At 41.8% G+C, this 27,924-nt stretch overlaps 1 protein-coding gene across 1 annotated transcript; it reads right to left on the bottom strand.

The window, feature by feature from the left end:
• Positions 1–1,135: 1,135 nt before the first annotated feature.
• ankrd50l (ankyrin repeat domain 50-like) lies at positions 1,136–13,322 on the bottom strand. The gene is made up of 4 exons (XM_070914495.1): positions 13,175–13,322; positions 6,664–6,876; positions 2,095–5,662; positions 1,136–1,919 (listed from the first exon to the last, which is right to left on the bottom strand). The coding sequence occupies exons 1-3, from the start codon at positions 13,257–13,259 to the stop codon at positions 2,106–2,108; spliced, it is 3,855 nt and encodes a 1,284-aa protein (XP_070770596.1). The 5' UTR covers positions 13,260–13,322; the 3' UTR covers positions 1,136–1,919; positions 2,095–2,105.
• Positions 13,323–27,924: the final 14,602 nt, after the last annotated feature.

Raw genomic sequence — 27,924 nt, 5'->3', positions numbered from 1 at the left:
GTGCTGACTATGGCACTTAAATAAAGTCCAGTACACTCTGCTGGATGCAGAGTGCAATTTATGAAAATACTAATGTCTTCACTGATGTGTATGATTTCAAAGCACATTTCTCTTAGTTGGACTTCCTGCCACACCAAGCTGACATTTTCCACCACTGAAAACTGAGCTTTTCAAAATGCTATTCAGAGTGAAAAAAAGGGAAAATGGGCTTTTTGACTACATTGAGCAGTTCCTTCATCCGTCTTCCTGAAAAACTGAATGTTTCCATGGGGGTTTCTATCCATATTCTAAGCTGAATGGGTATCGATCACTGTACTAGATATAATTTTATTCTTTTTTGCATTCAGCAACAGCTAACATGGGCCAATTGCTAGGATTCCTGGGGAAGGCTAACTGAATATTAAAAAAATAATTGTCATTTAAAATGATGAGATATTCAAAGTTTACTGTCCAGTAACGTAGTAGATCTAGGACCCCAGAAACATGCTTTGGAAAAACACAAAAAGCATTGAATTACAAGTAGAATAGAGCATAGCTAGAGGCTTTTAAGAGGGGATGCTTGGATTCTCTATACTGAACCACAAAATAAGCCATCACAGAGAGTTGGGGATGACAAAGGAAAGATTTAAGCTGCTGAGAACGATAATCTGGCCATGCATCTACAACTGAGTGAATCAATGTAAATCAGTGAAAAAAGTTATGACTGTAGAAGCAGTGTTTAAGTACAAAACTCACGACACAATGCTAAGGTGCAAGAAGGCCTTCGTCAAGTATGGAGAAAGAAAGGCTCTGTGCACTTATGTCCACCGTAAATATTAAACAATATAGCCTTTCAGGTACTAGACCTTCGTCAAATAGAGCACACCTGTGCTTTTTCATGCAAGTACACTTGGAAAATGCAGTTCAGAGAGGTCCAAATACCCAAAAGGTTTCACACAACATATTAAAAAAGTGGAGGATATATCACGTTTGGACCTGTCTGCCCTCCTATCTCCTGTTTCAAAATTGTTCAAAAGCGCTTGGTTTTATAATTCCATCGGCCCGACTTTCATCTCTGCATGATGCTACCACATCAGAAGCTATCCCTGACATTAAACACACACACATTCACAAATAAGCAAACAGAGCAGAGGTAGACTATTTTATGGCATTGTTTGCCATTTTAATGAATGAATGTAATTAAATATTAATCAAATGCAGAACTAGAAATGTCTTTAAACCACATACAAGTTTGGAATTAATAACCCTCCCACGTCCAGTTTTTATGTTCCAATTTTCACTTTCCTTCCTGCCTGCTCACAGACACTCTGTGAGCGAGCCAAGCTGGTTCAGTAAACTTGGCTGTCTTTTATCGTTTGTATCATAAACCCCGCATTGGGACAGGCTTTGGTAGGCTTGCTTTTCTGCAAACTGTTTTTGGTCGTCAGCAGTGGACCTATGGGGGATGAAGGCCAGTTTATAGTAAATATCAAAGGCTTCAATAAAGATCAAGCCACAAACTTAAAGCTCTTAAACAAGGTTGTTTACTGCTTAAAAAAGGGATCTTTACTAACAAAAAAAATAATTTAAAACATAATCCTACCTAGACACTTGTTTCCCACTATAGGCAGCGTTATTCACTGTAGAGCTAACAAAGCCCCAGTACAATGGCAAATTAAGGTCCAAGTTGAAAATGAAGATATTTATGCTTTACACTAAATTAATCAGCATGATCTTGTCTGTGAGAGCCCTGCTCAACACACACAACAGGCAACGGAAAGGCAGGAATGTAAGCTTTGATGTCAGTCAGTTCGTTCTTCCTCTGGTTTTCTGAATGGGGGTGGAGAAAGTCATCGCTTCCTCTCTCATCTGAACCCAGAAAGTCATTGTACACGGTGAACACCGCCTTCTCCTTGAACTGCAAAAATGTCCAACTCCTCCTAAAACACAGATGTTGTCATTAGAATTTATTTTATATTTATTTATTTATAATCACTTGCTTTAAATCACTGTTTTTACTGTTGATTAACTAATTGTTTCAGCATTAACAAATCTTACAAAGTCAAAGAAAAACGTTTGAAGGAAGTGTAACAATAGCTAACTTTGGTCACGTACTGGAGTGCCAGTCACAGGGGTGTCTCTCTCTTGTATAAGGCTGCACTGGTAGGACCCTCAAACTGCAGTTTAATGGCCTGTTTCAGATTAAGCTGCGGGTCTGCGGTTGTCATAGAGACCATAACATCCTCTGGCAAGGCACTACAAGGTGGGACTGGGGTAAAACTGTAGCACGCAGGTGACAAAATGTTCTTCTGGGGTAGAGAATCCCATGCTTCCCCTTGAAGTGGGCTCTGTAGTCTATATGGGTAGCCCAGAGGAGGACTCTCCCTGTTTTTAGCACCTACTGCAGGGCTGTCTTGCCCTGGCATTATCCCAAGGGAAGCCATGACTGAGTGCCATTTACCACCAGCACAAGTAGTCCTTTCTGCTTTTATTAAGTTTGAGTTTTGTTGGTTCATTTTGTCGTGATATTCAAGTCCAGACGACAAGCCTTTCTGAGGCAGTTCACGGTTGTGCACCATGGCAGTGACTGTGCAAACAGTGGGAGGGGAGCTGCCTTTGGGATGCCTTTGGCTGCTTCCATGGAAGCTGCCCATGTCTGAGCCCCCTGGTGGGGGTAGCGTGGAGGGACGGCTACGACTACGGGGCAGTGAGTGCTGTTGGATCTGCTGAATAAAGCTGAGGCTGTCAGCTGGCACTGTCTGCACCGTGGCCAATGAGTGGCAAGTAGATGAGTTTTGGGAGCTCTGCATGGAGTGGAATCGTTCTGCAGTGGAGCCGGGCGAAGATACTGAAGAGGAGGAGGTAGTGGCTGTGACTTCACCTCCATTACTCTCAGAGATGCCCGAGGAGAGGATCTTGTTGGGTTTTACAGGGGAAAAAGTACCAGAGTTAGACAACAGGCCTACATATGGCTTGGCTCCGTAGCTCTCCAAGAGCCTGACAATGTTAAAGTGCCCGTGTTTCCCAGCCACTTTGACTGGACTACGGCCATATTTATCCATGTGATTAGGATTCGCACCTCTTTCCAGAAGCATTGCAACAATGTTAGTATGTCCCTCCTGGGCAGCGATGCTCAGAGCTGTTGCCCCCTGATGGCAAGCAAGGTCTATATTGACACCACTGGCTTCTAGGAGACGACGTCCTACTTCAACATGTCCTGTCCAAGCCACTGAATGCATTGCTGGTCTCCCCTCTGTATCCTGTGCATTGGGGTTTGCCCCCTGCTTTAAAAGTAGGTCTACCATCTCCACACATCCCTGCCAGGAAGCTACATGAAGTGCTGTGCGGCCCTCAGAGTCTCGAGACTCCAGGGGTACACCCCCTTTCTCTATGAGGAGAGTAGCCATTTCAAGGTGACCCTCTAACACCAGGAGGTAGAGCAGAGGCCTTCCCTCTGCATCCCGGACATCAGTATCCGCCCCTCGCCTCATAAGTAACTCTGCAACTTCAGCATGATCCCCCAGGAGGACGGCACTCAAGGCAGAATGTCCATCATACGCCCTGTGGTCAATGGGTGAACGTCTGTCCAGCAACAGCCTCACAGTGCTCCAGTGACCTTCCTGGGCAGCCAGTATAAGAGGGGTGCGTCCTTCAATGTCCATCTCTCCAACACGCGCCATGCTGCCTCGCTCTGTCAAAGCAGCACACACAGCCCGATGGCCTTCACAGGCAGCAGCGTGCAGTGGAGTCCAGCCGAGGTCATCCTTGTGGTTTTCGTCCAGGCCTCGATCCAGCAGGGCGCGGACAACCTCAACGCTCCCTCTTGCCGCTGCCAAGCAGAGTGCCGTCCTGCCTTCACAATCAATGGCGTCCACAGCAGCTCCCCAGAAAAGCAGTCGTGACACCGTCTTCATGTGGCCCATTGCTGCAGCTGCCAGCAGGGGAATAACAGCAGCTGCAGCAGGGACATTGCCATCAGGGCCGGCGGTCTCATCTACATCAGCACCAGCTTCTAATAGAAGCTCAACTACGTCGTCGTGGCCCTCATAGGCTGCAAGAAGCAATGGTGTCATTCCATCATGGTCTCTGTGTCCTGGATCTGCTCCACGTTCCAGTAACAGGCTTGCTACCTCCCCATAACCTTTCACCCCTGCTGCTGTAGGGACACAGAGGGCAGCGACTGACAGAGCAGTCCGCCCATCTCCATCAGCTAAATTAACTTCTGCATTGTGGTCCAGCAATATCTCCACAGCTTCATGATGTCCCATATAGGCAGCAGCAATAAGAGGCGTGCGGCCCTTGCTGTCAGCTTTGTCAACCTGTGCCCCATAGTCCAGCAGGGTCAGGACAATTTCCTCATGACCCCCCCACGCAGCAGCTCTGAGAGCAGTCCGGCCCTCAGCATCACATCCATCCACATCTGCTCCTGCATCTAGCAGAAGCCGGACTGCTTCACTGTGTCCTCCCCAAGCTGCAGAGCGCAGAGCTGTCCAGCCTTCATTGTCGACATGCTCCATCATCCGCTTTGCAGTTTCTGGCACCTGGCTCTTTGCCCATTCCAGGAGCACAGACAACACTTTGACATAACCCTGCCTGGCAGCCAAAGTCAGTGGCGTTTGACCCTGATGATCACTTTCCAGTGGATCAGATCCGTGTGTCAGGAGAAGTTTGGCTACATTAGCAGAACCCTCTTGGGCTGCATTGGCAAGCAAGGTCTTTCCATCTGTAGAACCAGGCTGGTTTACAGACACCCCACTGTCTAGCAGCCTCTTGACATACAGCTCCCTTTCAAATTCCTGTCGTGAACTAGTTCCCTCTTCACCAATACAATGCAGTCCAACACTTGGGTCTGCATCTGAAAAAAAGGCTGCAGAGAAGAGCCCACTCTTCATTAACAGCTGAAGAGCTTCCTGACAGACCAGAACAGGAGGCTGGGTTAAGGATGTGGTGAGGGCACTACTGTCGCCAGAAGTCAGTGCAGGCACACCTGCCCACAACATCCACAATGCCAATAATGAGAGGTTATCTTTATGATGACCTGAGCAAACTAAATGTGTGGCTAGCTGGCAAGTGTCCTCAATGTCCAGGTGGGGTCCTTGCAAAGTCATAGCCATGGCAAGCATACTGTGACCCTCTGTTCTGCTACACAGGTACTTCTGTGTGCAATACTTAACATCCATCAGCCACTCAGCAAAGCAGGCATGAAAAAGTAGTTTGGTGCCCCCAGGGCCGTCGATCAGGAGAGGAGAGAGGGTTCGGAGCTTGTTTTGGAAGTCCTGGAGGCTTAGCAAGGTGTCATGTGTCCACACTGCTGTGAATAGCTGCTGGGGTGTAAGGGGCCTTGAGGCAGCCAAGAGGACATTGAGGAGAGGCCTGACATAGACAAAGAGCCCCCGGGGGAACAGTCTCTGGCACAACCACAGATACAGGCCATTGAGAGTCCCAGGGATGTCCCGGATCTCCCGGAGACCCACCAGAGCACCTGCCACACCATCCAGCACACGCTCAAGGAACAGCAAGCAGCCACCGCTTTTAATGTGCAGAAGATTCAGCATGTCAGCCGTGTCAGGGGTGAGCTGACGGCGAAGTGCCGCTTCTTCATCTAGCCGGCAGAGGATGTACTGCTGCACGTCATGAACGGGCGGGGGCTTCCGCAGATCATCCAGACAGAGCTTACGAAAACCTGAACACAGAAAGGGATAGAGTGCAGGTTTTAAAAATCCAATAAAGTTTTGGATATTTGTCTGGCATAGACTTTTTCAGTCCTACATTATGTCATTTTGTTTCCTTTCTCTCTGTGTCTCCCACTGATCATCACCATCTGGTACTCTGAAAACTTGGCCGGATGGCCCAAAGAATGCTTAAATCATTGGGATCTATTGATGTAATAGTATTAAAGTTTCTCATCTGCATTTTGCTTCCTGTTTACTCTCCCTGCCTTGCCTGACCCGTCCTTCCACTTCTTTATCACTCTGGTACGTGTATTAACAACCATCTAGTGGTATTTTCTTGGTCTGTTTTTTTTTTTATTTTGACACAACAGCATGTTGTTCTAGTGTTGTTGTAGGCACATCTAGTATTCCTTTTCCCTTGGAATGTAGGTCTATTGCACAAGTGTTTGATTTGAGAATACCTGAGTTAAAAAAAGTGTGATTTTTGACCTGAGAAGAGGAGATACATACAGTACTGTATAATTTGGTCATCAGGTTCCATTGCCAAAAAACAACACCTCCCTCCCTCATTTATAATTTGTCTGTAAAATGTAGCTGTAGTGTATAACCTTGCTCTGGTTATATCAAGCTAGTACCAGCTTTTAACAAGAGAGTTACAAGGATCCTTTTTGCTTTAGTTACATAAAAGCTTTGATGGTAATCCCTATCTTATTAAGGTCAGCACTGTACATCTTTTGATTTCCATCCACTGATGTAAGTCTAAATAATTGTACTTCTTAAGTGGCAGTTACTTGGTCACTGGATGCATGGTTAATGTGGAAGTTGTGGCGATTAGAGGTATGATGGACTACTGGCTGCTAGATTACTGGTAAAATCCCCAACTTCGCTGTAGGAATAAAAAGTAAAAAAATAAAACTACAAGCGTTTTTCATCTCAAAAACAAATTTCTCATCTATTGTGTGTCTCATCTAAAGTGCAACGCCCTTTAAGACAAGTTATTCCTTCTTCATACCTGAGAACATCTTGCACACAGCCTTGTTTTGGCGGCGGACGGAGCAGACAAGCAGCAGCCAGCTAGGCAGCAGGTGTTGATTGGCGGCCAGGAGCTCTGCAATGGAGCCGCTCTTCCCACATCCCTCGCCTGCCCCATATCCCACATCCAGGGAGTCCACCAACACCATCAGAGTCTGGGCGGGAGGAGGAACGTCAAATAGGGGTCCCAACACTGCTCTAAGGGCATGTGAGAAAGAGACAGACAGACACACAAAAGAGGAGATTATATTTAAGACGGCCTTGTAAAAAAATGCAGGAGTCGTGGGCAGATGAGGGAGTTGAAAGTAACAGTACCAGTGTGAGCATTTTCTTTCATATTGACTGCAGTGTAATTACATCACAGATGAACACAGCAGGTCAAACTCTTGCTTTTGTTTTCCATTTCATCTATTTTAGAAACAATCTCATCATACCCCTCAGGCTTTGAGACACACAGTCAGTTCACAACAATAAAAAGAAATACTCGAAAGGAATTTCACCCAGATGTAATACATTTCCTGTTGTCAACTGTCAGAGCCCTAAAACCAGGCTGTAAACTTTTACCTGTTGAATAGAGAGCCGAACATTGTTTAACTGCTGTAGTGGATGGCGTTTTGTCTTATGGAAATTGGAACCTTTAAGATAAGATAAAATAAGATAATCCCCTCAGCGGGGAAATTTGCATTGTTACAGCAGCACACAGGATAGTGCAATAGCAGAGACATAAGTAGAAAATCAAGATATAATAAATAAAACAATAAAGACCGTTATAAAAACGCTACTAAAAACTAAAAAACAACTATAATTTACAAATTCACAGAACGAAAGAAAGAATGGTAAGGAAATGATACTGTATTGCACATAGAGAGATGTAGATATTGCACCATTTGATTGTCCATTTCGGTGTGTGTGGTCTACTGCGAGCACTGAAACACTGAAACACAGCTGTGATTAGGGAATAAAAATGCCAAATATTGTATCTTCTACTGCGACAACACTGTCTATATATTATAGTAAAACAATGCTAAACAGTGTAATTGTCCTTTAAAAGAGCCCAGTCAGCACCCACAGCCTGCTTTGATCTGATGGTGACTCAGGTTAATGGCACTTCTGAAATGTCCTGCTCCACCCTGGGCGCACACACATACACACACACACGTGGGCTCACACACACACACACACACACACACACACACACACACACACACACACACAATTCTAACATACTTCTGAGGTCCTTCCACTGACTATATTCATTTTCTGACCCTTAAACCTCCTCACTGTAACATGTAGCATGTTTCTTCTCACCTACACTACTGTAAAACCATTTACCATAATAGCAATGATAATAATAGTAATAACAGTTTCAGCATAATCACTGAAGTTGTTAACAAACCTTAGCACATGTTTAAAACTAACAAAATAAGTTTGTGACTTATGCATCAGATAATAGAGAAACGAAGACCTGAACCCATCGCAGGAGCACCGATAACAAAGGTTTTTTTGGACCCCAGTCATACCTCCAGGCTCTTATACATCTAGACTTAAGACCTGAGGCAAGTTCATCTGAGGACAATGAAATACTGCAGTCAACATGAGGTTCAGAGCGGCTGGAACATGAACACTTCATAATGAAAGTGCAAGTTGTATGCGGGAAGCAGAGGTTCTTGAGAACAAAGCTGATACTACCAGATGGGTACTGGGGCTGCAGGAAAAATATGCCTGAGCCAAAGACAAAAAACAACTCTGTTTTCTGACATCTATAATAATGCTATGGCAACAGTATGGTAATCCTTGTCATTACAGAAACCCATGTTCACCCTGATCTAACAAAGCCAAGCAGTGCCAGACCTGTGTTTAACATAGGTCAGGAGAGGGTTGTAAAGCAGTAGCTATTTGATTACTGACCACCACCTTACTCATTTAGAAGCTGGTGGACTGTGAAAACACGAGGGGCAACGATGGATTTAAGTCCAGGTCTTTATTGGTCTATCTCCAAGAATGTCTGATATGCTGTTTTTAAAAATATAACTCTATAAAAATGACATTAAACCAAAAGACAAATACACACCACTTTACCTAAAGCAACATACTGAATCTCCATTTCATAAACCACATTTAGTAACCCAAAAGTCAACAACAAGTTTAGTAAATATATTTGTACCAGGTCTGGTTTAATTCTGTGTTCTACTTAGCAGAGATTTGTACAGAACTACACTTAAAGACGGGGGTCCTGTTTTAAAGGTGACAAACAGTGATTAGCCTGTGACAGCAGTCTGGTAAGAATGAGTCACACAGAGGTTGAACTCAAGTCAATTATCCTGCAACAACCACAGGGTGTGTGTTTGTGTGTGTGCTGTTATTAGTGTTAATGTCTATGTTTAAGAATGACCAGAAGGTTCAGTCACCGTTAGTCATTTAAAAGGTTTTTCTTTAAACCGGATTTTAAGAAAACCTAAAAAACCTTTAATCTTTGAAAAATCAAATACCCCAAAAAAATGTTCAGCCTCAGTCTGTGGGTATTTTGCGTGAGTGTTTCTGGTGTCTAATAATAAAAATATAAATCAAGCGACATTTCCAAATCTTGTAAAAGCAGAATATGCTGTGCGTGTTTTAAAAAACAAGGAAGAGGTCGTGCAATCTGTAAACAGAGCTGTTGTGCCAGAAATGCCTGAAAATTTCAGCTTATAATACAGAAGCTTGGCAAATGAACCAAACAGATGTCTGCGAAGTTGAAAGAGTAACTAAAAACAGCAGGGTCAATAACTGAACGTGCTGAGGCCAACTACAAAATATCAGCCTCAGGGATTTACATATGCGTAGGGAGTGGGGTATGAAATTTCAACATAACAGAAGTTAGTCATCCTTAATTAGACTTGAGCTACTCTCATGAAATTGTGCATTACTACATTTACCATGTTCTGAAACACAGAAATGAACTATTAGCTCCCCATTTCAACTCAAATTTGAGAGGCAGCGAATGTTGGCATTTTTGCTTGATCTGGCTTTATATGACAGATTTAAATAGTTGTTTATCGAATTTATTTTGATTGATTACTTGTTTCAGTGTTAAACCTATGAGGAATACAAGACAATACAGGAGAATAGTAATGGTCACACCAAGAACATTTCTTCAGTAAGAAAGGTTCACATCAATCTAGGAATGTTTTCGGAAGATATTTACAGACCAAGCCTTAATGTGTGTGAATCATCTCATTACCACAATACATTACCTTACACAATAGCCTTGGTTTATATCACTGAGCGTATCCTGCAATTAAAAGCAGATTTAAACCCTGCCCTGGATGAGGGCTACATCTGGGTTACAACAAGCTTATCATACCTCTGTGTGATTTAGTCATCTGATTAAAGCGACACTCCCTCACTGGGCACACTTTCAGTTCTGCGGAGGAGGAAGTGTAATGAACCTTTTATTGCTGCTTGAGGATTTCCGCTCCCTTCAGCCCACATAGTCCTGGACACGGGCCTGTGGGTGACCTTTGATCTGGAGCTTTAACTGGACTTGAAGAAGTGAGCAATCAAACTTCCAATAATTAGGAGGTTCCCTTAGAGCCACAATCTGCCTGATGACCACGTAAAAAAACAAACAAACTGAAAACTTGTTTTTTCAGGCTTATTGGTTATTGTACTACTCTGTATGTCTGTGTGTATGTGTCTGTACATGTCTGCAGTTTATGTTTGTAGGTTTTTTTACTGTTATTCAATGTTTGGGTGTCTATCTTATCTATTGTATTCTGTATTACCTGTAGCTGCATGCATTTTCATATAAAACATGTTGAGTTTACTTGTAATGAAATGTATGGTATAACATAATACATGCGTTACCTTGCTACTGTGCTGAGTTCAGGACTAAAGATCAATTTAAACTGAACGACCTGGTTGTAAAAGTCCTTTCATAGCATCACAGCATTGTTAATGTCTTCTTTCATTCAATATTCATTTAAACTTTACTTAACCAGGACAGCCTCAGACAAAAGACAAGACAGGCAGCAATAACTAATACTGAGCGACAGACTGTGGGCCAAGCACAGGGTCATGTGATACTTATGAGACGTTAGCATGAATTCAAAAGCTTAACTATTTCACCCATCTGCTGATCTTGAACTGTCAAGCAAACTGTTTGTATAAGACATATAAATATGAACATATGTACAGTATAGATAAATAAGAAAGGTAATTTGGTAACCATGGTAACATTTATGCTCGCATGTCAGCACCGAGCTCTTTGCGACACCAGAGCAGATAGAATGGTAAGGACCTGTCTTTCCATGACTCATATATGTTAACTACTCTAAGCTAGTGTTAAAAATGAAATGGACACGAACTAAAAGGCAACAATGGATAACGCCGCCGCCCGCCCCCCATTTGAACCGAACTACAGGTGTTAAACCAAAAGGATCAAACAAAAAGACATCCAGTTGTTTCTGCAGCTATGATTCGTTGAGTTTCAGCTACGATTGAAGTTCACAGAAAGAGACCAACTTTGTTAACTTTAAATGTAACTGTTGCTTTCAGACAGAGGCAACAGCACCACATAAAAGTTCAGCGCAGAGTTAATGACTTGCTGACTACAGCTAGCTACCAGCTGATTCAAGGCATACGTCCCATGTACGCCCTTTCACTGCCAATTCAAACCCGTGTTTCATCAGTTTGTCAACGGCTGTTCTCACATGGCAGCGTTTCGCCCGCAGCCACATTCTCTCACAAGAGCTACAAACACAAACAGCGGCTGGCTGTGAGCCAGTCTGAGGGGAATGTGGAATCCAGCTCGGTACTTCACACCAGAGGTAAGCAAACACAGGAGGAGTGTAAAAGGGCTCAGACTCCTCGCAGAGTAAACACACCGGGAGAGAGTGAAAAAAGTCCTGGAGAGGAGGGTGACCTCACTGACCGGTGCTGAGACGGTCACTGGGGTACTGGAGGCATTTTTCACCTCTTTGTTCTTTTTTTCCTCCCCTCTCTGAAAGGATGTTGTGTCGTAAATAACACTGTAGCATTCATTCACACTGGAGGCCCATTGTGTGCGCCGTGAATGGGCTGCATTATGAGAGGAGAAATAAATATAAGACGAGGAAGAATAGCCGCTACCGTCTTTTTCCTGTGACTGTCCGGGCCTCTCTGTGCTTCAGTGATGGCCACATGGTTTTACATTTACAGGCTTTGAAACTCGTTTTGTCTGTTGACAGTCTAAACACCTGCAGAGCATCTCCTCTATTTAGAACAAAATATGTGCTGCCTTAAAGCTTTCATGAATCTTTTTCCCTCAACATGAGCAGGAGCCGCTGTGTTTGACACTCATTTTTCTCAGCAGAGTGGGCAGCCTTTAATGTGTATATGGGTGTTGTATTACAGTGTTGCTGATATTGCAGCTAGGGCCGATAATTCAATATTCTTGTTAATCAACTTCCAGCGGAATTATTTCATGTTATCATATCTAAAACAACAAAATCAGATTTTCTTTTTTTGTCATTGCGTGACGTGTACAGCAAGCAAACAGTGCAACATGGTTCATTGTATTGATTTTGCATACGTATGCTATATTGTGTTATCCTGTATATACCAATATAGTATAGGAGTAGGTGATATCACAGTATATGTCATTTTATATTGTGATATTCATATCTATGATATGGTACATTTTTTGAAAATAAAAAAGTGGTAAACTATTTCTGGATAAAATAACCTGGAAGAAGAGTGTGTGTTTTGTCAATCGATCGAATTAAACCTGACAAATCAATGTCTTATCACATTGATGCTAAAATCATACAGCAGTCCTTCTCATTGACTTGCAAAATTGCCCACACTGGCCTAATACATATATACAGAGATCATCAAGAGACACCCACCCAGGTCTATGCAGAAAAGCAAAATATCTTATTTTAGTCTAATGGTATACACCATATTATTAATATACCATATTACACGTTCTTTTTTAGTGCCCTTGGAACTGAAGGCAAATTCACATCACCCATGTTGTGTAGCATTATGATCTTCAAGCATGACTACAAACGTTGAATGTTTTTGGTAGCCACAATCAAATGTTGAAACAGACCACCTACAAAACAAAAAGGAACTTGGGGGACAGGTTTTCAGTTCTGACTAGATCTGATAAACCACGTGTTCGCCTGCTGACACATGTTGGACGTAACTTTGTTTGTGCTTTCATCAACAAAACCAACATTTACCGCCTGTGACACCACACATAAATGTTGCCGCGTTGAACGAGCCACACTCTTGAACGTGCACACACATGCCGAGCGTGTGGATGGGTTTCGTGCTTGTTACCTTTCGTTAACTTTCCTCTCCCTCTCATTTGGCATCCTTGACATTTCCCTCAAATCTGCTTCAATAAAGAACAACCCTCCTCAGATCAAGCATGTGATTTTCACATAAAAAATAATTGGCAGTGACATCCTCACTTTGAGAATTTTTAAAGTACAAAATAAGTTTTGAAATTATGGGATACAAACCTCTTGAAGGTGTCATCGGGGTCTCTTTGACAGGCGAGAGGCTCCAGAGCAGAGGATACAGACGGGCTGTTGAGGATCTCTTCATACCCAGGAGAGAGGAGAGGTGAGGCCCTCAGCTGTTCCACCAAACCCAGGACAAACCTCCACAGCACCGTACTCCTCTGGTCCTCCCTCTGGCAGAAGTGGTAGGCCAGGCAGCGCGGTGCCAGCCCGACTGCCAGTCCTGCCTTCGAGGTGGGCCACACCACCTCGGTGCACAAGGCGGTCTTCCCTGCGCCGGAGCCCCCCGTCACCAGCAGCCCGGGCGGCTGCCCCGGCACAGAGCGGGTGTCCAGGTAGCGTCGCAGCTTGTCCAGGGCCCATTCCCGGCAGTAGAAACGCCGGCCCTGGAGCAAGCTGGAGCTGCTGCCAAATCCACTGCTACTCATTTGTTACTGGGGGTCTGACATCCAGGGGACAACTCACTGCTCTGAACCCCACGTCCCATGCTCCTCCAGTAATTGTACACCGACTTTTAGGTTGAGCTGCAGCTGGTGACAGCTCTGTGCAATGCCTGGGTATTTCCTCACAATGTCAGTTCCTGAAAGTGTTGCATCAGATTATTATCAGTGTCTGTCCTTCCCCTGCAGGTCTTGAGTGTAAGGCTGTCAAGAAGAGGAGTCAGAGAAAGGTTAAGTCAGCTACTGGTTCACCTCTTCATTTTCTTTAGTCGGATTTGTCTTGATCTTCTTGTTGCACGGTTTGAAACGCCAGAGCTAAGAGGAGGATCCATGGTTACCGTCGTTCATCATGCCTCTCCTGGAGATCGTGGAGCTGTTCAGGCAGGAATCAGACAGAGGGAAAAGGAATTAGTCAAGAGAGGAACTGACTGCATGTTTTTTCACAGATATAATGACACAGTATCTCACCCCTCCCTCCCCGACTGAGTCTTCCAATTACAGCTACAGTCTTCCCTCCTCTCAGTTTCTGTCCTGCTTCTCTTTCAAGATTTCAAGCATCGATCCCAAACTGCAGCTGTAGCATGAGATTCCCTTTTCCTTTCTCACGCCCTCAGCTCTTTACAACCCTCCGTTCATACCTCTCTCTCTCTCTCTCTCTCTCTCTCTCTCTCTCTCTCTCTCTCTCTCTCATGCACTCCAGTTTTTCTTGTTTTTTTTTGTCTCCTCCCTCCCTCAGTGCTTCTCGGCATGTCAAGACATGCACAGGAGGGCAGAGAGAGAGAGAGGACTCATGTGGCTGTGAGCAACTCTCCAGCTGACAGGTGGGAGGGGTTACCTGGGGTCAAGGTTCAGTCACAGGGCAATACTACACCTCAAGCTTTAGTTTCAGGTCATTTACCCACGTTATGCTATTGAAGTTTCCTTTTATGAAAATTACTTTGACTTTTGCTTCTGAGGTGCTGCCTTGACATGAATTGTATTTAATTCTGACTTACTTTTAGATGATTCATTCAATCCTAATAATTAAATAATTAAATAGTTTATCAAGCAGTTTCTCAAATGTAATAAAGTCAACTGATTAATCAGTATTAAAAAAATGTTTTCATAAATTTGCATTTATTCTCAATTAAGTTTTTTGCTGAAGTTTTCTTCCATTATACTCAACTTATACTCAATTTTGAGCTTTTTTTTTTTACATCCTGCGTCTACATGATTAAAAGATGTCTTTTATTATCATTGAATTAGATTAAATAACATGAAATTCTTGTTTTTTGCCTTAATTTAATTTTTACATATATTTTCAAACTTTTTCTCACAATGTTCCTTCTTTCCATCAGTGTTGTCATTCCCACCATCTCGTAAAAAAAAGAAAAGTTTTTAATGAGCCACATTAATCCCACTGTGCCATTTTGTATTAAAAGGAAATGATAGTTGGCAACCAATTTCCCCCCATTGTATAATCAGTTCTGAGTAGCTGAGTGCAATTTCCACCATGCACAATGTTCCCATCAACAGCTCATTCAAATTTCTATCAATTTTAGACTGCATGATACCACTTTTAAGCGTTTTTGTCATTTATCCTTTGTGCACACTCATAACACATACACTGAGGCGTGTGACCAGCTTCCACACCACACAGCTGATTCAGAGCTGATGACAGTTTTATACTGTACGTGACTTTAATGAATTTAACTGTCTGGATAAAAACCTTCCAGATGAGGAATGTCAAAGGCTTCTGTGACAAAGTTAACATGCTGATGATGAGTGCACACTGCTCTGCATTTCAAGTCACTGACTAATCAAACATCAGCTGCACTAAACTGAATCTGTCAGATTATAACTGTGATTTAACACTTGAGAAAATTGGGCAGAAAAACTACTGTGCACACCATCTACAACATGATAGCCTGGTGACAGCATGATTCAGAGAGCTAATGAGAAACATAATAAGTGAGAACAACCAGCTGAATTGCTGAAGAGCTAATGCATTTTCACATGTGCAGCATTTAGCCTATAGTTTCACTCCCTCCTACAGGTGGATGACACATGTTGTACACCGTCAGCTGACAAGTGCCAAATAATGAAAATGTACTGGGAAATGAAGAGATGTGTTGTTTTAGCAGCACACTGAAGACACGAATGAGGAGAACTGACACCAAGCAGTGAAGTTGTCTACATTCTTGTCATTACTTGTGGTATCTACAAAGCCCTCGAAACCTGGCATGTAGCCTGTAAAGACGCTGGTGCAGCAAGCAAAGCCAGGAGCTGCGTCTTTACAGCGCCTCGCTGACATGCTGCCTGTGCACAAGTCAAATCAAGTCAAGTCAAGTCAATGTCATCTATAGGGCCCCATCTCATTTGCTTTTTTGCCAAGAGTAAGATGAGAAGATTGATACCTGTACACTAAATATGTTAGCTGGAGCCCGCAGGTGGTTAGCTTAGCTTAGCATAAAGACTGAAACCAGGGAGAAACAGCTAGCCTGGGTCTGTCCAAAGGTAACAACATGGTAGCTATATCTCGTTTGGTCAATTAATAAAATCAACAATACACCATTGATTGATTGATTGTGTACAAGACTATTTCTTGGTTCGGGACCATTAACTTCCTGGAGTCTCCACTGGTCCCAGCCTAGCTTTTCCCCCTCCTTCCAGTCTTTATGCTAAGCTACAGCTCCTCCTGGATTTACCTCTATATCTAAAGCTCACCAATAAACATACTGCATTGCATTTGTTCTTTCCATAAACAAACACAAATGCAAAAACTACAGTTTGTGGTTTTAAGGGGGGAGTTTCGTGCTGGAAATGGGATATTTCTTGGCCAAAAACAGCCAGACACAGCGACTTTGAATGTTGCCAGGCAACCAGCGAAGACCCTACACAGAACGGAGTAAATTAAAACTAAAAATAGGATCATGCCACAATTGTTGAATTTATAGGTTTAAAAGGGATTTTTAATCACTATGGGATGAATTTCTTAAAACTACCAACTGTTTCTTTTTTCCCCCGTCTCGCCATTTAATTTGCCCCCACATGATTTCTGACCACCTCAGCGTTGTTCCACATACATTATTCAGTTTACTGTGGGATAAACATTACAGCCAATCAGCTCCTTCACTATGGTCACATTTGTCTCACTCCGAATCTATAAGTGATCCGCTGCAGGCTGTCAGCCCCTCCACCTGTCTGCTCCTGCGGCGGCTGTGTGATGATACTCCCTAATGGTTCACAGTGAAACCATCATCTACGTGACAACGTGTGTTTTAACTGACCTCACTAATCAGGCGCAGTAGTCGACGCCATTGTAAACAAAGACCACAAAGCGCTGCTCAAACACTTTGTCAGTTTGTTTCCGACTACGCTCTTAAAGTCAAATATACCGTTTATTCATCCCCCAAAACATTATGAGTTTGAAATCCAGCAAACATGATCTCACCTGACAGAAACGCTCTCCGTCTCCTTCCTCGACTCCTTGCCGACAAACCGCCGCACTTCACCGGATTTAATCACGTGTATCCACTCCCACAATCCCCCATACCGTCACATTGAAGGTGAACTTTGTATATTTCTGTTAAAAATGTCCTGTAAGTTACAATTCGGAGACTGTCATTTTCTTCCTTCCGTCTCTCAGGGGGTCTGCTCTCCCTCTGCTTCCTTGCACACTCTCAAAAAGGATACTGGAGAGAAAAAAGGAAAAGAAAAAGAAAGGAGTGTGTTACAAGGACATCCTCTGTTTCACAAAGACAGCCACCTGGATGTTAGACCGGACTACACATTTGTCTCAGTTTTACAGTACGAGTATGTGATGTGTAGGGAAGCCCGGTTACGCCAGAAAAAGACAAACATCAATGAAATGTTAGTAGTGGCAAAAAAAAAGAAATACTCATGGTAAATCAAAGATATCATTAATCAAAGATATCATTAAACAAAGATACAAAGTCAAGAAATGTACTCATTACATCACATTTTAATTTTACCAGGTAAAACGTGTGCAATAAAAAATCAAAATGATGAGGTAGTCAGTCAATTCACACTTTCTTAGTCAAAAGTGTGTCAAAATCATGACTTTTTAGGTCAGTAAAGCTCATAATTCTGAACATTTTGATTCATAATCTCCTAATTTTGCCTAAAGAAGTTACATTTCTTTCTATTGTATTTTAAGTGTTTTACTTCGAAAGTCACGTTTTGCATCTTATTTTTTGTTCTGTTAGTCTCATAAAACTGTGATCTTGTGTCTCATAATTTGGACTTTTTGGTCATATTTTTACTTTTTACTTTTACTATTTAAAAAAATGAATTTTGAGATAACACATCCAAATTATGGAATAGTGTCTCAAAAGTTGAATAAATTGGCTTCCATGAATACGTCTTTACCCAAACCAGCCTGGCTGATTTTAAAGGCACAATCCATGATATATACAGTGTATCATAAACAAAAGCACCACCATCAAAAACTCAAACAAAATAACAAAAGAAACAAAATAAATCTAATTTACTTTTGTGATTATGATGCTGTAGGTGTGTTTACATTTTGAGATATAGCAGTGAAACAGTTGAGAGTCAATGCGCGAATGTGCCTCAAATGAATACTTAAAAAATGGGCATTTGGGCGTCTATGTTTAAAAGGTTATTCCAGAGTATCACTGACACCTGCTGACCAAAAAATGTGGATCAGTTTGTGATTTGCGTGTTTTTAGACCTTGAAGATGTGTAAGTATTCCTTCAGTCTTCGCCAAATGTTTCCAGTAAGATGCTTTGAGTTCTTCCTGAAGTATTCCTCCGACAAGTGCAGCAGATTTCACAGCTGGCTTGGAGACATGACACCACAGATCCACTCGGCTTTAAGCTACCTGGGGCCCCAAACTGTCCCACGATCACCACTGTGAAACTCACGGTGAAATGAGAAATGACCTTTTCACCCTGCTGGCCAATTCTCCACATTCTAACATGCTCTTATGGTCTAAGAAATCTCATCTCTGAAATGATGATGTTGATATTACCCACTAAAGGTTTTTATCTTTAAGATATATTTGACATGATGAGATGCTGAATTCCATGAACGCAGCTCATCTCTGTGCAAAGTTACATAAAGAGAGAGACACATCCAACAAAAGTGCATTTTATTTTCATTTTCTGATCACCTGTTCTGCATCTGTTTCACTTTAGGACTGCTGTGACCAACTCTAAAATAAACAGCACATATTTAGAATATATATATATATATATATATATATATATATATATTTTTTTTTTATCAATGATGAATCTCTTCTGTGGAGGTCAATCACAGTCTTCTACTATATTTGCAAGGGAGACCTCTACTGGATACATGTGGTAAGGACGGATCTCACAGAACGTCAGAATCAGTTCACACATTCAAACAAACAGGCAGCATTCAAACAAAATAATAATAATAATGATCCGCAGTCAGTCAAAAACAGTCAAAAAACAAAACAAATTGACAAAAAAAGGTTGTTTGTTAGAACCAAACTTGTTTCTCACAAGTTTGAAAATAGCCCTCATGAGACCAGAGGATTCTTTCCATATAAGGAATAAATCACGTACAACATTATAAATGTGCCTGTTGCCTCTTTAGTTTCTGGAACAACTTCTCCTTCCTCTTCCTCCTCCTCCTCCTCCTCCTTCTTTTTGCTGCTGTCTCATCGTGGCTCAATGCATTGTTTTGTAATACTGGCTGATTTATTAATCAACAAAAGCTCTCTCCACCGTCTCTGATGCACTTCAGGGAGCAGAGGAAAAATGCACAACACTATTATGTTACAGCAATACATTAAACACATTCAGCCAACCTCCTGTCATAATAATGTGTTGATGATGGAAAGACTTACATGCTGTCAGTCAAAAACTGGTTTTGAAGTAGGAGATTAATGACAAAAACAAGTTGTCCAACATAAACAACAAAATGCATCGTTTGTCAGCACCCTCCAAAACTACAGCTCTGCACACACAGTGTGTACACACAGTGTGTACACACAGTGGGTACACACAGTGGGTACACACAGTGGGTACACACAGTGGGTACACACAGTGGGCACTTGTGGTATTTATTGGATGAGAAAGTTTGAGTGAACCTCCCGTCCCATGTGAAGTCTGCATAAGCAGCCCAGGGTCTCTGCCTCAATGCTATATCAGACTTTGGTGCATTTTTACCCGCTACTCCCCTCGACCACGTCCTCATCCAGCTCGGGGTGCTCACCTTCCACTGAGAGTTGATTGAGACTCTGCAGATACACTGGGTCTGCTTGACAACTCACAAAAACAGTGAGCCCTTGAAACTTTATCCTAAAATTTGTGTTTCCAGTTGACTCTTTTTTTTACACAAATAAATATGAATGGAACTTTTTTCGAGGTTTTTAATGCATCATTTAATTACAAATTTAAAGATGGATTTTTGTTAACAGATTAATATAGATAACTTAAAATCTGTATAATTATTCCCATATATATATGCATATACATATACAGTTGTGTCCAAAATAATAGCAGTGTGATTAAAAAGGTGGGTAAACGTCAAAATCCCTCAAATAAATTGTATTTTAATGAACACAAATGCATTGGGGACACAGCACTTTCTATTTCAAAGCAAGAAAATTGGAAAAAGTAATTGAATTTGATAATATTTTACAGAAAGTCAAGAAATATAATGTTCAAAAAAATAGCAGTGTTGACATCTGTCTTTACAAACTCAAATGTACTGTATAAACTAAGAAATGCTTGAAGATTCAACTTTCCTGAGAATCATAAACTAATATTTAGTTGCATAACCACGGTTTCTGATAACTGCTTCACATCTGCGGTGCATGGAGTCGACCAACTTCTGGCACCGGTCAACAGGTATTGCAGCCCAGGACAATTGTACTACGTTCCACAATTCCTCTGAATTTCTTGGTTTTGCCTCACGAACAGCATTTTTCATGTCAGCCCACAAGTCTTCTATGGGATTAAGGTCCGGGGATTGTGCTGGCCACTCCATTACTTGAATGCGGTTTGTCTGGAACCATGATTTTGCTCGCTTGCTGGTGTGTTTGGGGTCATTGTCTTGTTGAAACACCCATTTCAAGGGCATTTCCTCTTCAGCGTACGGCAACATGACTTCTTCCAGTATTCTGATGTACTCAGACTGATCCATGATCCCTGGTATGCGATAAATAGGACCAACACCATAGTACGAGAAACATCCCCATATCATGATGCTTGCACCACCATGCTTCACCGTCTTCACTGTGTACTGTGGCTTGAATTCAGTGTTTGCAGGACGTCTGACAAACTGTCTGTGGCCCTTAGACCCAAAAAGAACAATCTTACTCTCATCAGTCCACAAAATATTACGCCATTTCTTTTTAGGCCAGTCAATGTGTTCTTTGGCAAATTGTAACCGCTTCAGCACATGTCTTTTTTTTAACAATGGGAGTTTGCGGGGGCTTCTTGCTGGTAGCTTGGCTTCACATAGACGTCGTCTGATTGTTACAGTACTCACAGGCAACCTTAGATCTTCTTTGATCCTCCTGGAGCTGATCATTGGCTGAGCCTTTGCCATTCTGGTTATTCTCCGATCCATTTGAATAGTCGTTTTTCTTCTTCTTCCTCGCCTTTCTGGTTTTGGCTGCCATTTTAAAGCGTTTGATATCATTTTAGCTGAACAGCCTATCATTTTCTGCACTTCTTTATAGGTTTTCCCTTCTTTGATTAATTCCTTAATCAAAGAACGCTCTTCTTCTGAACAGTGTCTTGAACGACCCATTTTACTCTGTTTTTCAAGGACAAATGCACAGCCAGCATATGCAGCGTCAGTTGCCTTGATCCTTAAATGAGGGCCACCTGTTTAACACTTGTTTTTTTCACATTATCAATGACCTCACTTATTGAACTCAGCGCTGCTATTTTTTTGAACACGCCCCTTTCAGTTAATGATTCAGTTTCACAGAATCAGCAGCATGCACGCCATGCCTGTTGCGTCTGTTGGTTTTCTATACCTTTACTAAACCTTCTAGAAACTTACTTGCAGTGTAGAAGTTGAAATTTTAACAAAAACAGTGATTTATCTTGCTAGTGATGCGGGACTGCTATTATTTTGAACACAACTGTACATGTTTTTCCCTGAGCAGTTGGGGGTTAGGTGCCTTAGTAAACTGGCACCTCTCCAGCTCCCAGTCCACCTCCGTGTCAACTGGTCCATGCTGGGCCAAGTCCCCATGGACTGAGCTCAAGATTAAAGGGAGAATGAGAAAGATTTTCCTAATAAAAACAATGTATAGACTAACACAAAATAATCCCTCTCTCTCATCACTTATGACCTACTAGAAGTGTCTGGCGGTGTCTGTAGCTGCCTGTCTTTTCTTATTTTGCTGTGGGCAGTGGATGTGTTGCCACCAGCCAATAACAGCATGCAGGGTGTGAGGGCGGGACTCACAAACATAGCGACCAGGTGCCAGATGGTAAGCAGGCATCTAAGAGGACGCTACGAGCCGAGGAGGAGGGGCCAACTTTGAATGTTGTGTTTACAAACCGCAACAGACAAATCCTTTAAACTCTGCATGTTATTCCCAGAGAAGAGGATTCTGACCTCTGAAGCAAATAACCCACACTGAGTCACTATTTTAACTGAGTCAATAATAACGAAATCTGAACTTTGTGCAAAAAGGTCGGAGGAGCATTTTAGAGCAGGAGCTCTCCGTCAGTCTAACTACAGCGACAACGAATGACTCCCTTTCACCAGGCAGCTTGCATTTGTTTGCCCTTTTTCTGGACCAGCCAGACGCAAATCTGCTCTCAGGCTTTCTGTTACCTGCTGTCAGTGCAACTTGCACTCAGATCCACATGAAACTGCCTGTTCTCTGCTTGATTGCTGCTCTCATCTGTGCTGTTGGTTAGGTACTTCTACCTTGAGTTTGAAACAGTTTGAAGTCATTATGTTACAAAACCCAACTCTGAATCATCACGCCGACACAAAAGGAGAGGGATAAAGAGGGAAGCAGAGAAGCAGGCCAGTGAGTCCTGAACAAACTAAAACTTAAATGGCCCATTTCTGTCCTTAAATTAGTTCTTTGAAAGTATTCAAATGTAATCATCCATTTCAAAAGGTATCTAAATACACACCTCTTGAATATAAACATGAACTTGTGGGCCTTACAGAATTACAAATATTCTGCTACATGATTTTTGATTTTGCAGGTTTACAAGGACAGAGATGTCATTTCTATAAGCACCGCTTTTTGTGATCTTATAACTTTATAACCTATATTTTTATTATTTCATTATTCTGTAGGTTTTGTTTGTCCCTTCTATAAAGCCAATTGTAGCAACTGCTTTTAAAAGTGCTATATGATTAAGTTTATTTACTTATTTAGGAAATAACTGTTTTATCAGAAACTCAACTTTAACCTCATCCTTATTTAAACAGCACTTAACACACAACACAGTCGATCCAAAGAGCTTTACAGCACAGAGAGGTACACAAATAGGCCACTTTTATGTCAAATCTATTACAGCACTTGGTATTAGAAGTAATGTGAGACAGCCAGTGATACACTGTAGCCTGAGGAAGCCTCAACTAGACTCATTATTAACACAGGAAAATGTCCTGAAACAACAACACTACCAGAGGTGAAACGATAGAAAACTAGAGATTGTCTGACTCCAGCAGACTGTCTGCTACTTTCCTTTCCTGCTTTAAACCAAGCAGAAGTCGAAAAGCTCTTTATCAAGAAAAACCTGGCTAAAACGGCAGCATAAAACAGTGCTACAACAAACCATACCCAAAATATGCACATACATGTATTTGTGACACATTTTGTATGGAGCCAAAAGCAGGATGCAGAGACTCAACAGGTAAAGTAAAAAACGCAGTTTAATTGGTCTTGATTGAGAGGGAGCAGGCAGGTTGTCAAAGACCAAAAAGTAGAGCGGATAACCTACAGCTGGACACTGTGACTGAGGAGCACGACAGACAATCTGGATAACGTGAGCTGCTGGTGGGCTGTTTATATACTAGGAGGCTGATTGGGGAATAAAAGGCAGGTTTGCAGGCAGGTGATGATTGTCCAATAATAGCTTACTAACTGTAGCTAGGCACAATGGCTCTAGATTTGGACTTCTCCACATGTTGAAGTGGTGTTCATGGGACTGTAATAACATCGATATTTAAAGAGTCCACTGTTGTCTTGTGGGGTGAAACATCTGATTGTGCTCTGGATGCCGCCTGTGCTCGCTCTCAAAACTTGTTCTGCTGTTACAAATCTGTCCCCGGGAGCTCTGTGTGCACATTGATTTTCTCTGATAGATTACTAGCTGTGATCTCATGACCCTCAGTGTGTGTGTGTGTGTGTGTGTGTGAGACACTCTAAGTGTTCTGTATGTTTTTATTAAACATCCATCTTTGCCATATGATTTCTATACATAATATAAAAAGATTTTTAAAGATTTGCTGCAGAATATTAACATTTCTGGGTTTTTTCGTTGTTTCTTGAAAACAACCATTATAAAGGTTTGTGTCCACTCGTCCCCCCACCTATAATTCATGAAAAGTCCTTGGGAGTCTCTTCAACAGTGAAAATACAACTGGAAAGCAAAATGACTGTTTGTTGGTGTGACTAAATAGTTATGAACTTGTTTTCTCAAGTTTAGTAAACTCAGCTGGTTTTGCATTACAAGACTTTGAACTATTCATTCAAGTTTAGTTCACTTAACTCACTTTTGTCAGGCAAGGTTGAACCAGCTTCAAATATTTTACAGTGTAGTGCACTTGGTCAGGCTGGTCTCTAGTGGTCAGAATCATGCACTGCAATACATCACCTCAACAAAGGAATTTCAGTTTTTTTTATAGTGAAGTTCACTTTTTATTCACCTCAGATGGGTTTACTTATTCCAGTTCATCCTTGAATGGGGAATCTCAACCATGAGAACTGGCTAAAAGTGAGTTGGCCGGCCCACGTGCCCCTTGACTGACCTGGGCAGGTGGCTCCTCCTCAGTGCTGCACAGTGATGGCAGACTATCATGGTTCAGTATGCTGGGGGCAGGAGTTAGGACCTAGACAGAATGTAATGAGAAGGGCTGGCAAAGCGAAGCATACCTGAACATGTTTCTCTCACAGGTGAATGTGTGAGGGTAGATTGAGGTAAATCAAGAACTTTGCCCTCAGGCTCAGCTAACTCTTCACCACAACATCTAGAAGGGAGCGCTAATCATTTTTGTTAGGAGCAATGGAAGAAGTAAACTCCAATTCAAGAGGATGCTACTCAACTTGCCCCCATATTTGAGGTGCAAAAGGTGTAAAAGGGTGCTTTCTGCTTGAAAAATATATATTTTGCAAAAATGAAACAAAATGATGCACACAAGAAAGAAATCGCTGGAATGACTTAAATTGAGTCAATTGGACCTTTGTAGGTGGGATTAGGAATGGGAACATGATCTTCCTGTGCCAGAGCCAGAAAAACAGTGACAGAAAAATGGCTGTACAGTTGAGAGGCCATACTTTACCCAGATTTTTCAATCAATAATAACAGTAGAAAAGTTTATGCTTTTCATTCAAATTCTATGTGCGCGTGTTTCCTATGGCAAGAGGGTTGAGTTCACAACATTTTACATGATTAGCTCGGTTAATTCTTCCACTAGTCAAGAGACAAATAAACGCATAACGCCAAAAAGCTACTGGCCATGCTGCAGATCAGTGTTTGACGTATCTTTTAATATCCAAAAATATACACTAAGTTCCCAGAGAAATAAAATCACAAACAAAAGACCAAACCATGCTAAAGGTCAACATGTGCCCTGAAAAAGCTATTTATTGAAAAAGCACTCTCAAAACTTTGCCATGCAGTATGTGCACAATGTGACAGACCTGGAGTTTTGTACAGGGTGAAGGTCCTGGCCTCAGTCAACCCACTGATTACTCCTCTGCACAGTCCTATACATCATTCACTGCTCAACAGTGACTCACCGAATGTTTGTGTTGTTCTGTCTCCCCTAACATGGCCACCTGTAACCACTGGTAACCACTCTGAATAAAAACACACCCATTTTCTAGGCAGGTAAAGGATCTTTTTTTATTACATCCTGTAATAAGACACTAGTTACTTTTTTGGTATTTTTCACACATGTGAAGGATGATGGATTCCAGAATGAGGATTTACTTTCAAATGCAGGGAGGCACATATTCTTCGAAAGAATAGAGAGGGAAAGAAAGTGGACGCGATGGAAGACTGGGAGGGAAAAGGACAAAGAGAAAGATGTATAGAGAAGTAGAAAGTTAGAAGGAGAAGGAGGGAGGAGGCCAGAGGGAAAGAGATGACGGGCGATGGAGACAAAGGGGGAGTTGATACAGCATGGCGTGAGGGAGGGAATTAGGCAGTGATGACCCAGGGAATGAGGAGGGAGTTGATGAAATTCCTACAAGAAGGAAAAAAGATAAATGGACTGGCTGAGACACAAATTAAGTTTTTAAGATTAAGAAAAACATTATGATATACATTTCTGCCATACCTGCTGAGACAAAAATGAACTGCTTGACAACTTCGCAGTCATCAGGTAAACCTTATTTGAAGGGTGAGTTCGCCCAAATCGCAAAATGTCACATTTTCTGTCCAGCGGTATATACCCATGCGGGTATAGTTTTGGATTCTGTGTGTCCAGGTTTTGAAATATCTGTCTCTGAACCGTCTACCACCACTTCAATACAATAGAGATGAATGGAATTTGTCATTGAAGAATTACAGTTAAATTCAAAAGCCACATTTCTTTGCGTTCTGAACAATCCACTGTACACACTGCGATGAGTTTTACTGTCAGTTCTGCATTGATGCACGCAGTACAGGTACTTGTGAGTAAAACTTTGTCGAAGTACATTCCAGTCAAATAAGTGCAAGTGTGACAGCAAACAGCAGGAATTTCATCAAGCGGCAGGTCGTGGGTGTTTGTTTGGCTTGTTGTGTTTAAAATGTTGCACCATCTCAGAGAGTTCCTTTTCATCAGTGTGTCTGAAAAACTGAAATATGTAACTGGGCTTCTCTGTCCACAATTTACACTAAATGTGTATCTACAACTGTACTTTTTTATCTCAATAGATGTAACAATGATTATTTTGTTAGCACTCAACAACTACACCTCTCATGAGGTTTAGTGCCTCATCTGACTCTTTTTTTCTTTACTTACCACAATATAATTTGTACATATTTCATCATTTTGTACATTTCTATACAGCTTCCATACACTTTTCCTGTATCTTTTTGTATGAATTTATAGTTTATACTTAGTTCACATTGTTCACTTTACAGGCCTCACTTTTATCATATTTCATAGTTTATATTTGCACCTTATAGGAAGTATAGAGAGAACTAGCTTTTATATTGCAAATGTAGCAGCACGTATATGGGCTACACAAAGTATTACATACAGTGAGGTCAACCCACTATTCTCTGTTAATGTTCACCATACAAACGTTATACAACACTGGTTTTTGAGGACTGTGAAGAGCAGTGGTCAGCAGTTTTTATTTATTTTTGTTGGTGCTGTGGGTTAGTTACCTCTCAGAGTTGGATCAGGTCCCGGATGCGGATCCAGCTTTGATCAGTCTTCTGGAAGGTTCTGGAATATATCTGTTACAAGCTAAATATTATGAACATATTGTCTACTGTGATGCAAAATAATAAAAATAAAAATCTATGGATACTTTTCAGCCTTTGGTAGAATAATAGAGTTTGGTTAATTTTAGCCATATATGTAAAGCAAAGGGAAGCATTCAAATTCTCTGGTACCAACAGCAGGTCTTATTCTAGTCTATTGCCACAAATACATCTGATGCTAAATATATTATGCTTTACATTCATTAAAAATGAATAATGCACTGGTGTCATATCAAAGGTTGAAATGAGACAACAACAGAGTTCATGATGGAAATCAATGCTGCATAAACAGCTGCTGTATTTCCAGCATAGTGCTTTAATGTGAAGTGGCCAAATATATGATGAAGTATGCATGCATTAGGACATCGTGTCATTCAAGGTGCATACACACATCTATTGATTAGCCTTCTAAATTCTATGAATCTTTGCTATGACTTTCCTGGTAGCTGGTCTGAGCAGTGGGATGACTGGGGTGCAGCTCTAGGGCACATCAAACATTGTGGGCGTCTTTCACGTCTGCACACTGTCTACTCCTCCTCCTTTGGTACCCAACGTGACGTGGCCCACATGAAACTGGGCTGTGATATAAACGGTTGCTGCAGCAGCAGCCAGGGTATCTTTTGCTTAGCCCTGCTCTCTTTTCCAGGCCTCTCCTGGACTAGAAGACTGCTCACT

This window comes from Enoplosus armatus, chromosome 11 (assembly GCF_043641665.1).
Source record: "Enoplosus armatus isolate fEnoArm2 chromosome 11, fEnoArm2.hap1, whole genome shotgun sequence".
Taxonomy (NCBI): Eukaryota; Metazoa; Chordata; class Actinopteri; order Centrarchiformes; family Enoplosidae; genus Enoplosus; species Enoplosus armatus.
The sequence above is the reverse complement of the archived record's forward strand: the minus strand, read 5'-3'. Positions and strand labels throughout refer to the sequence as shown.

Excerpts from the sequence above, each read along its gene's own strand:
- ankrd50l (XM_070914495.1), bottom strand. The coding sequence starts at position 13,259 with ATGAAGAGATCCTCAACAGCCCGTCTGTATCCTCTGCTCTGGAGCCTC. Across the intron at positions 6,877-13,174 it reads CCCGATGACACCTTCAAGAG|TGTTGGGACCCCTATTTGAC; the intron begins GTTTGTATCCCA and ends CCCTTAGAGCAG. Across the intron at positions 5,663-6,663 it reads TGTGTGCAAGATGTTCTCAG|GTTTTCGTAAGCTCTGTCTG; the intron begins GTATGAAGAAGG and ends TTCTGTGTTCAG.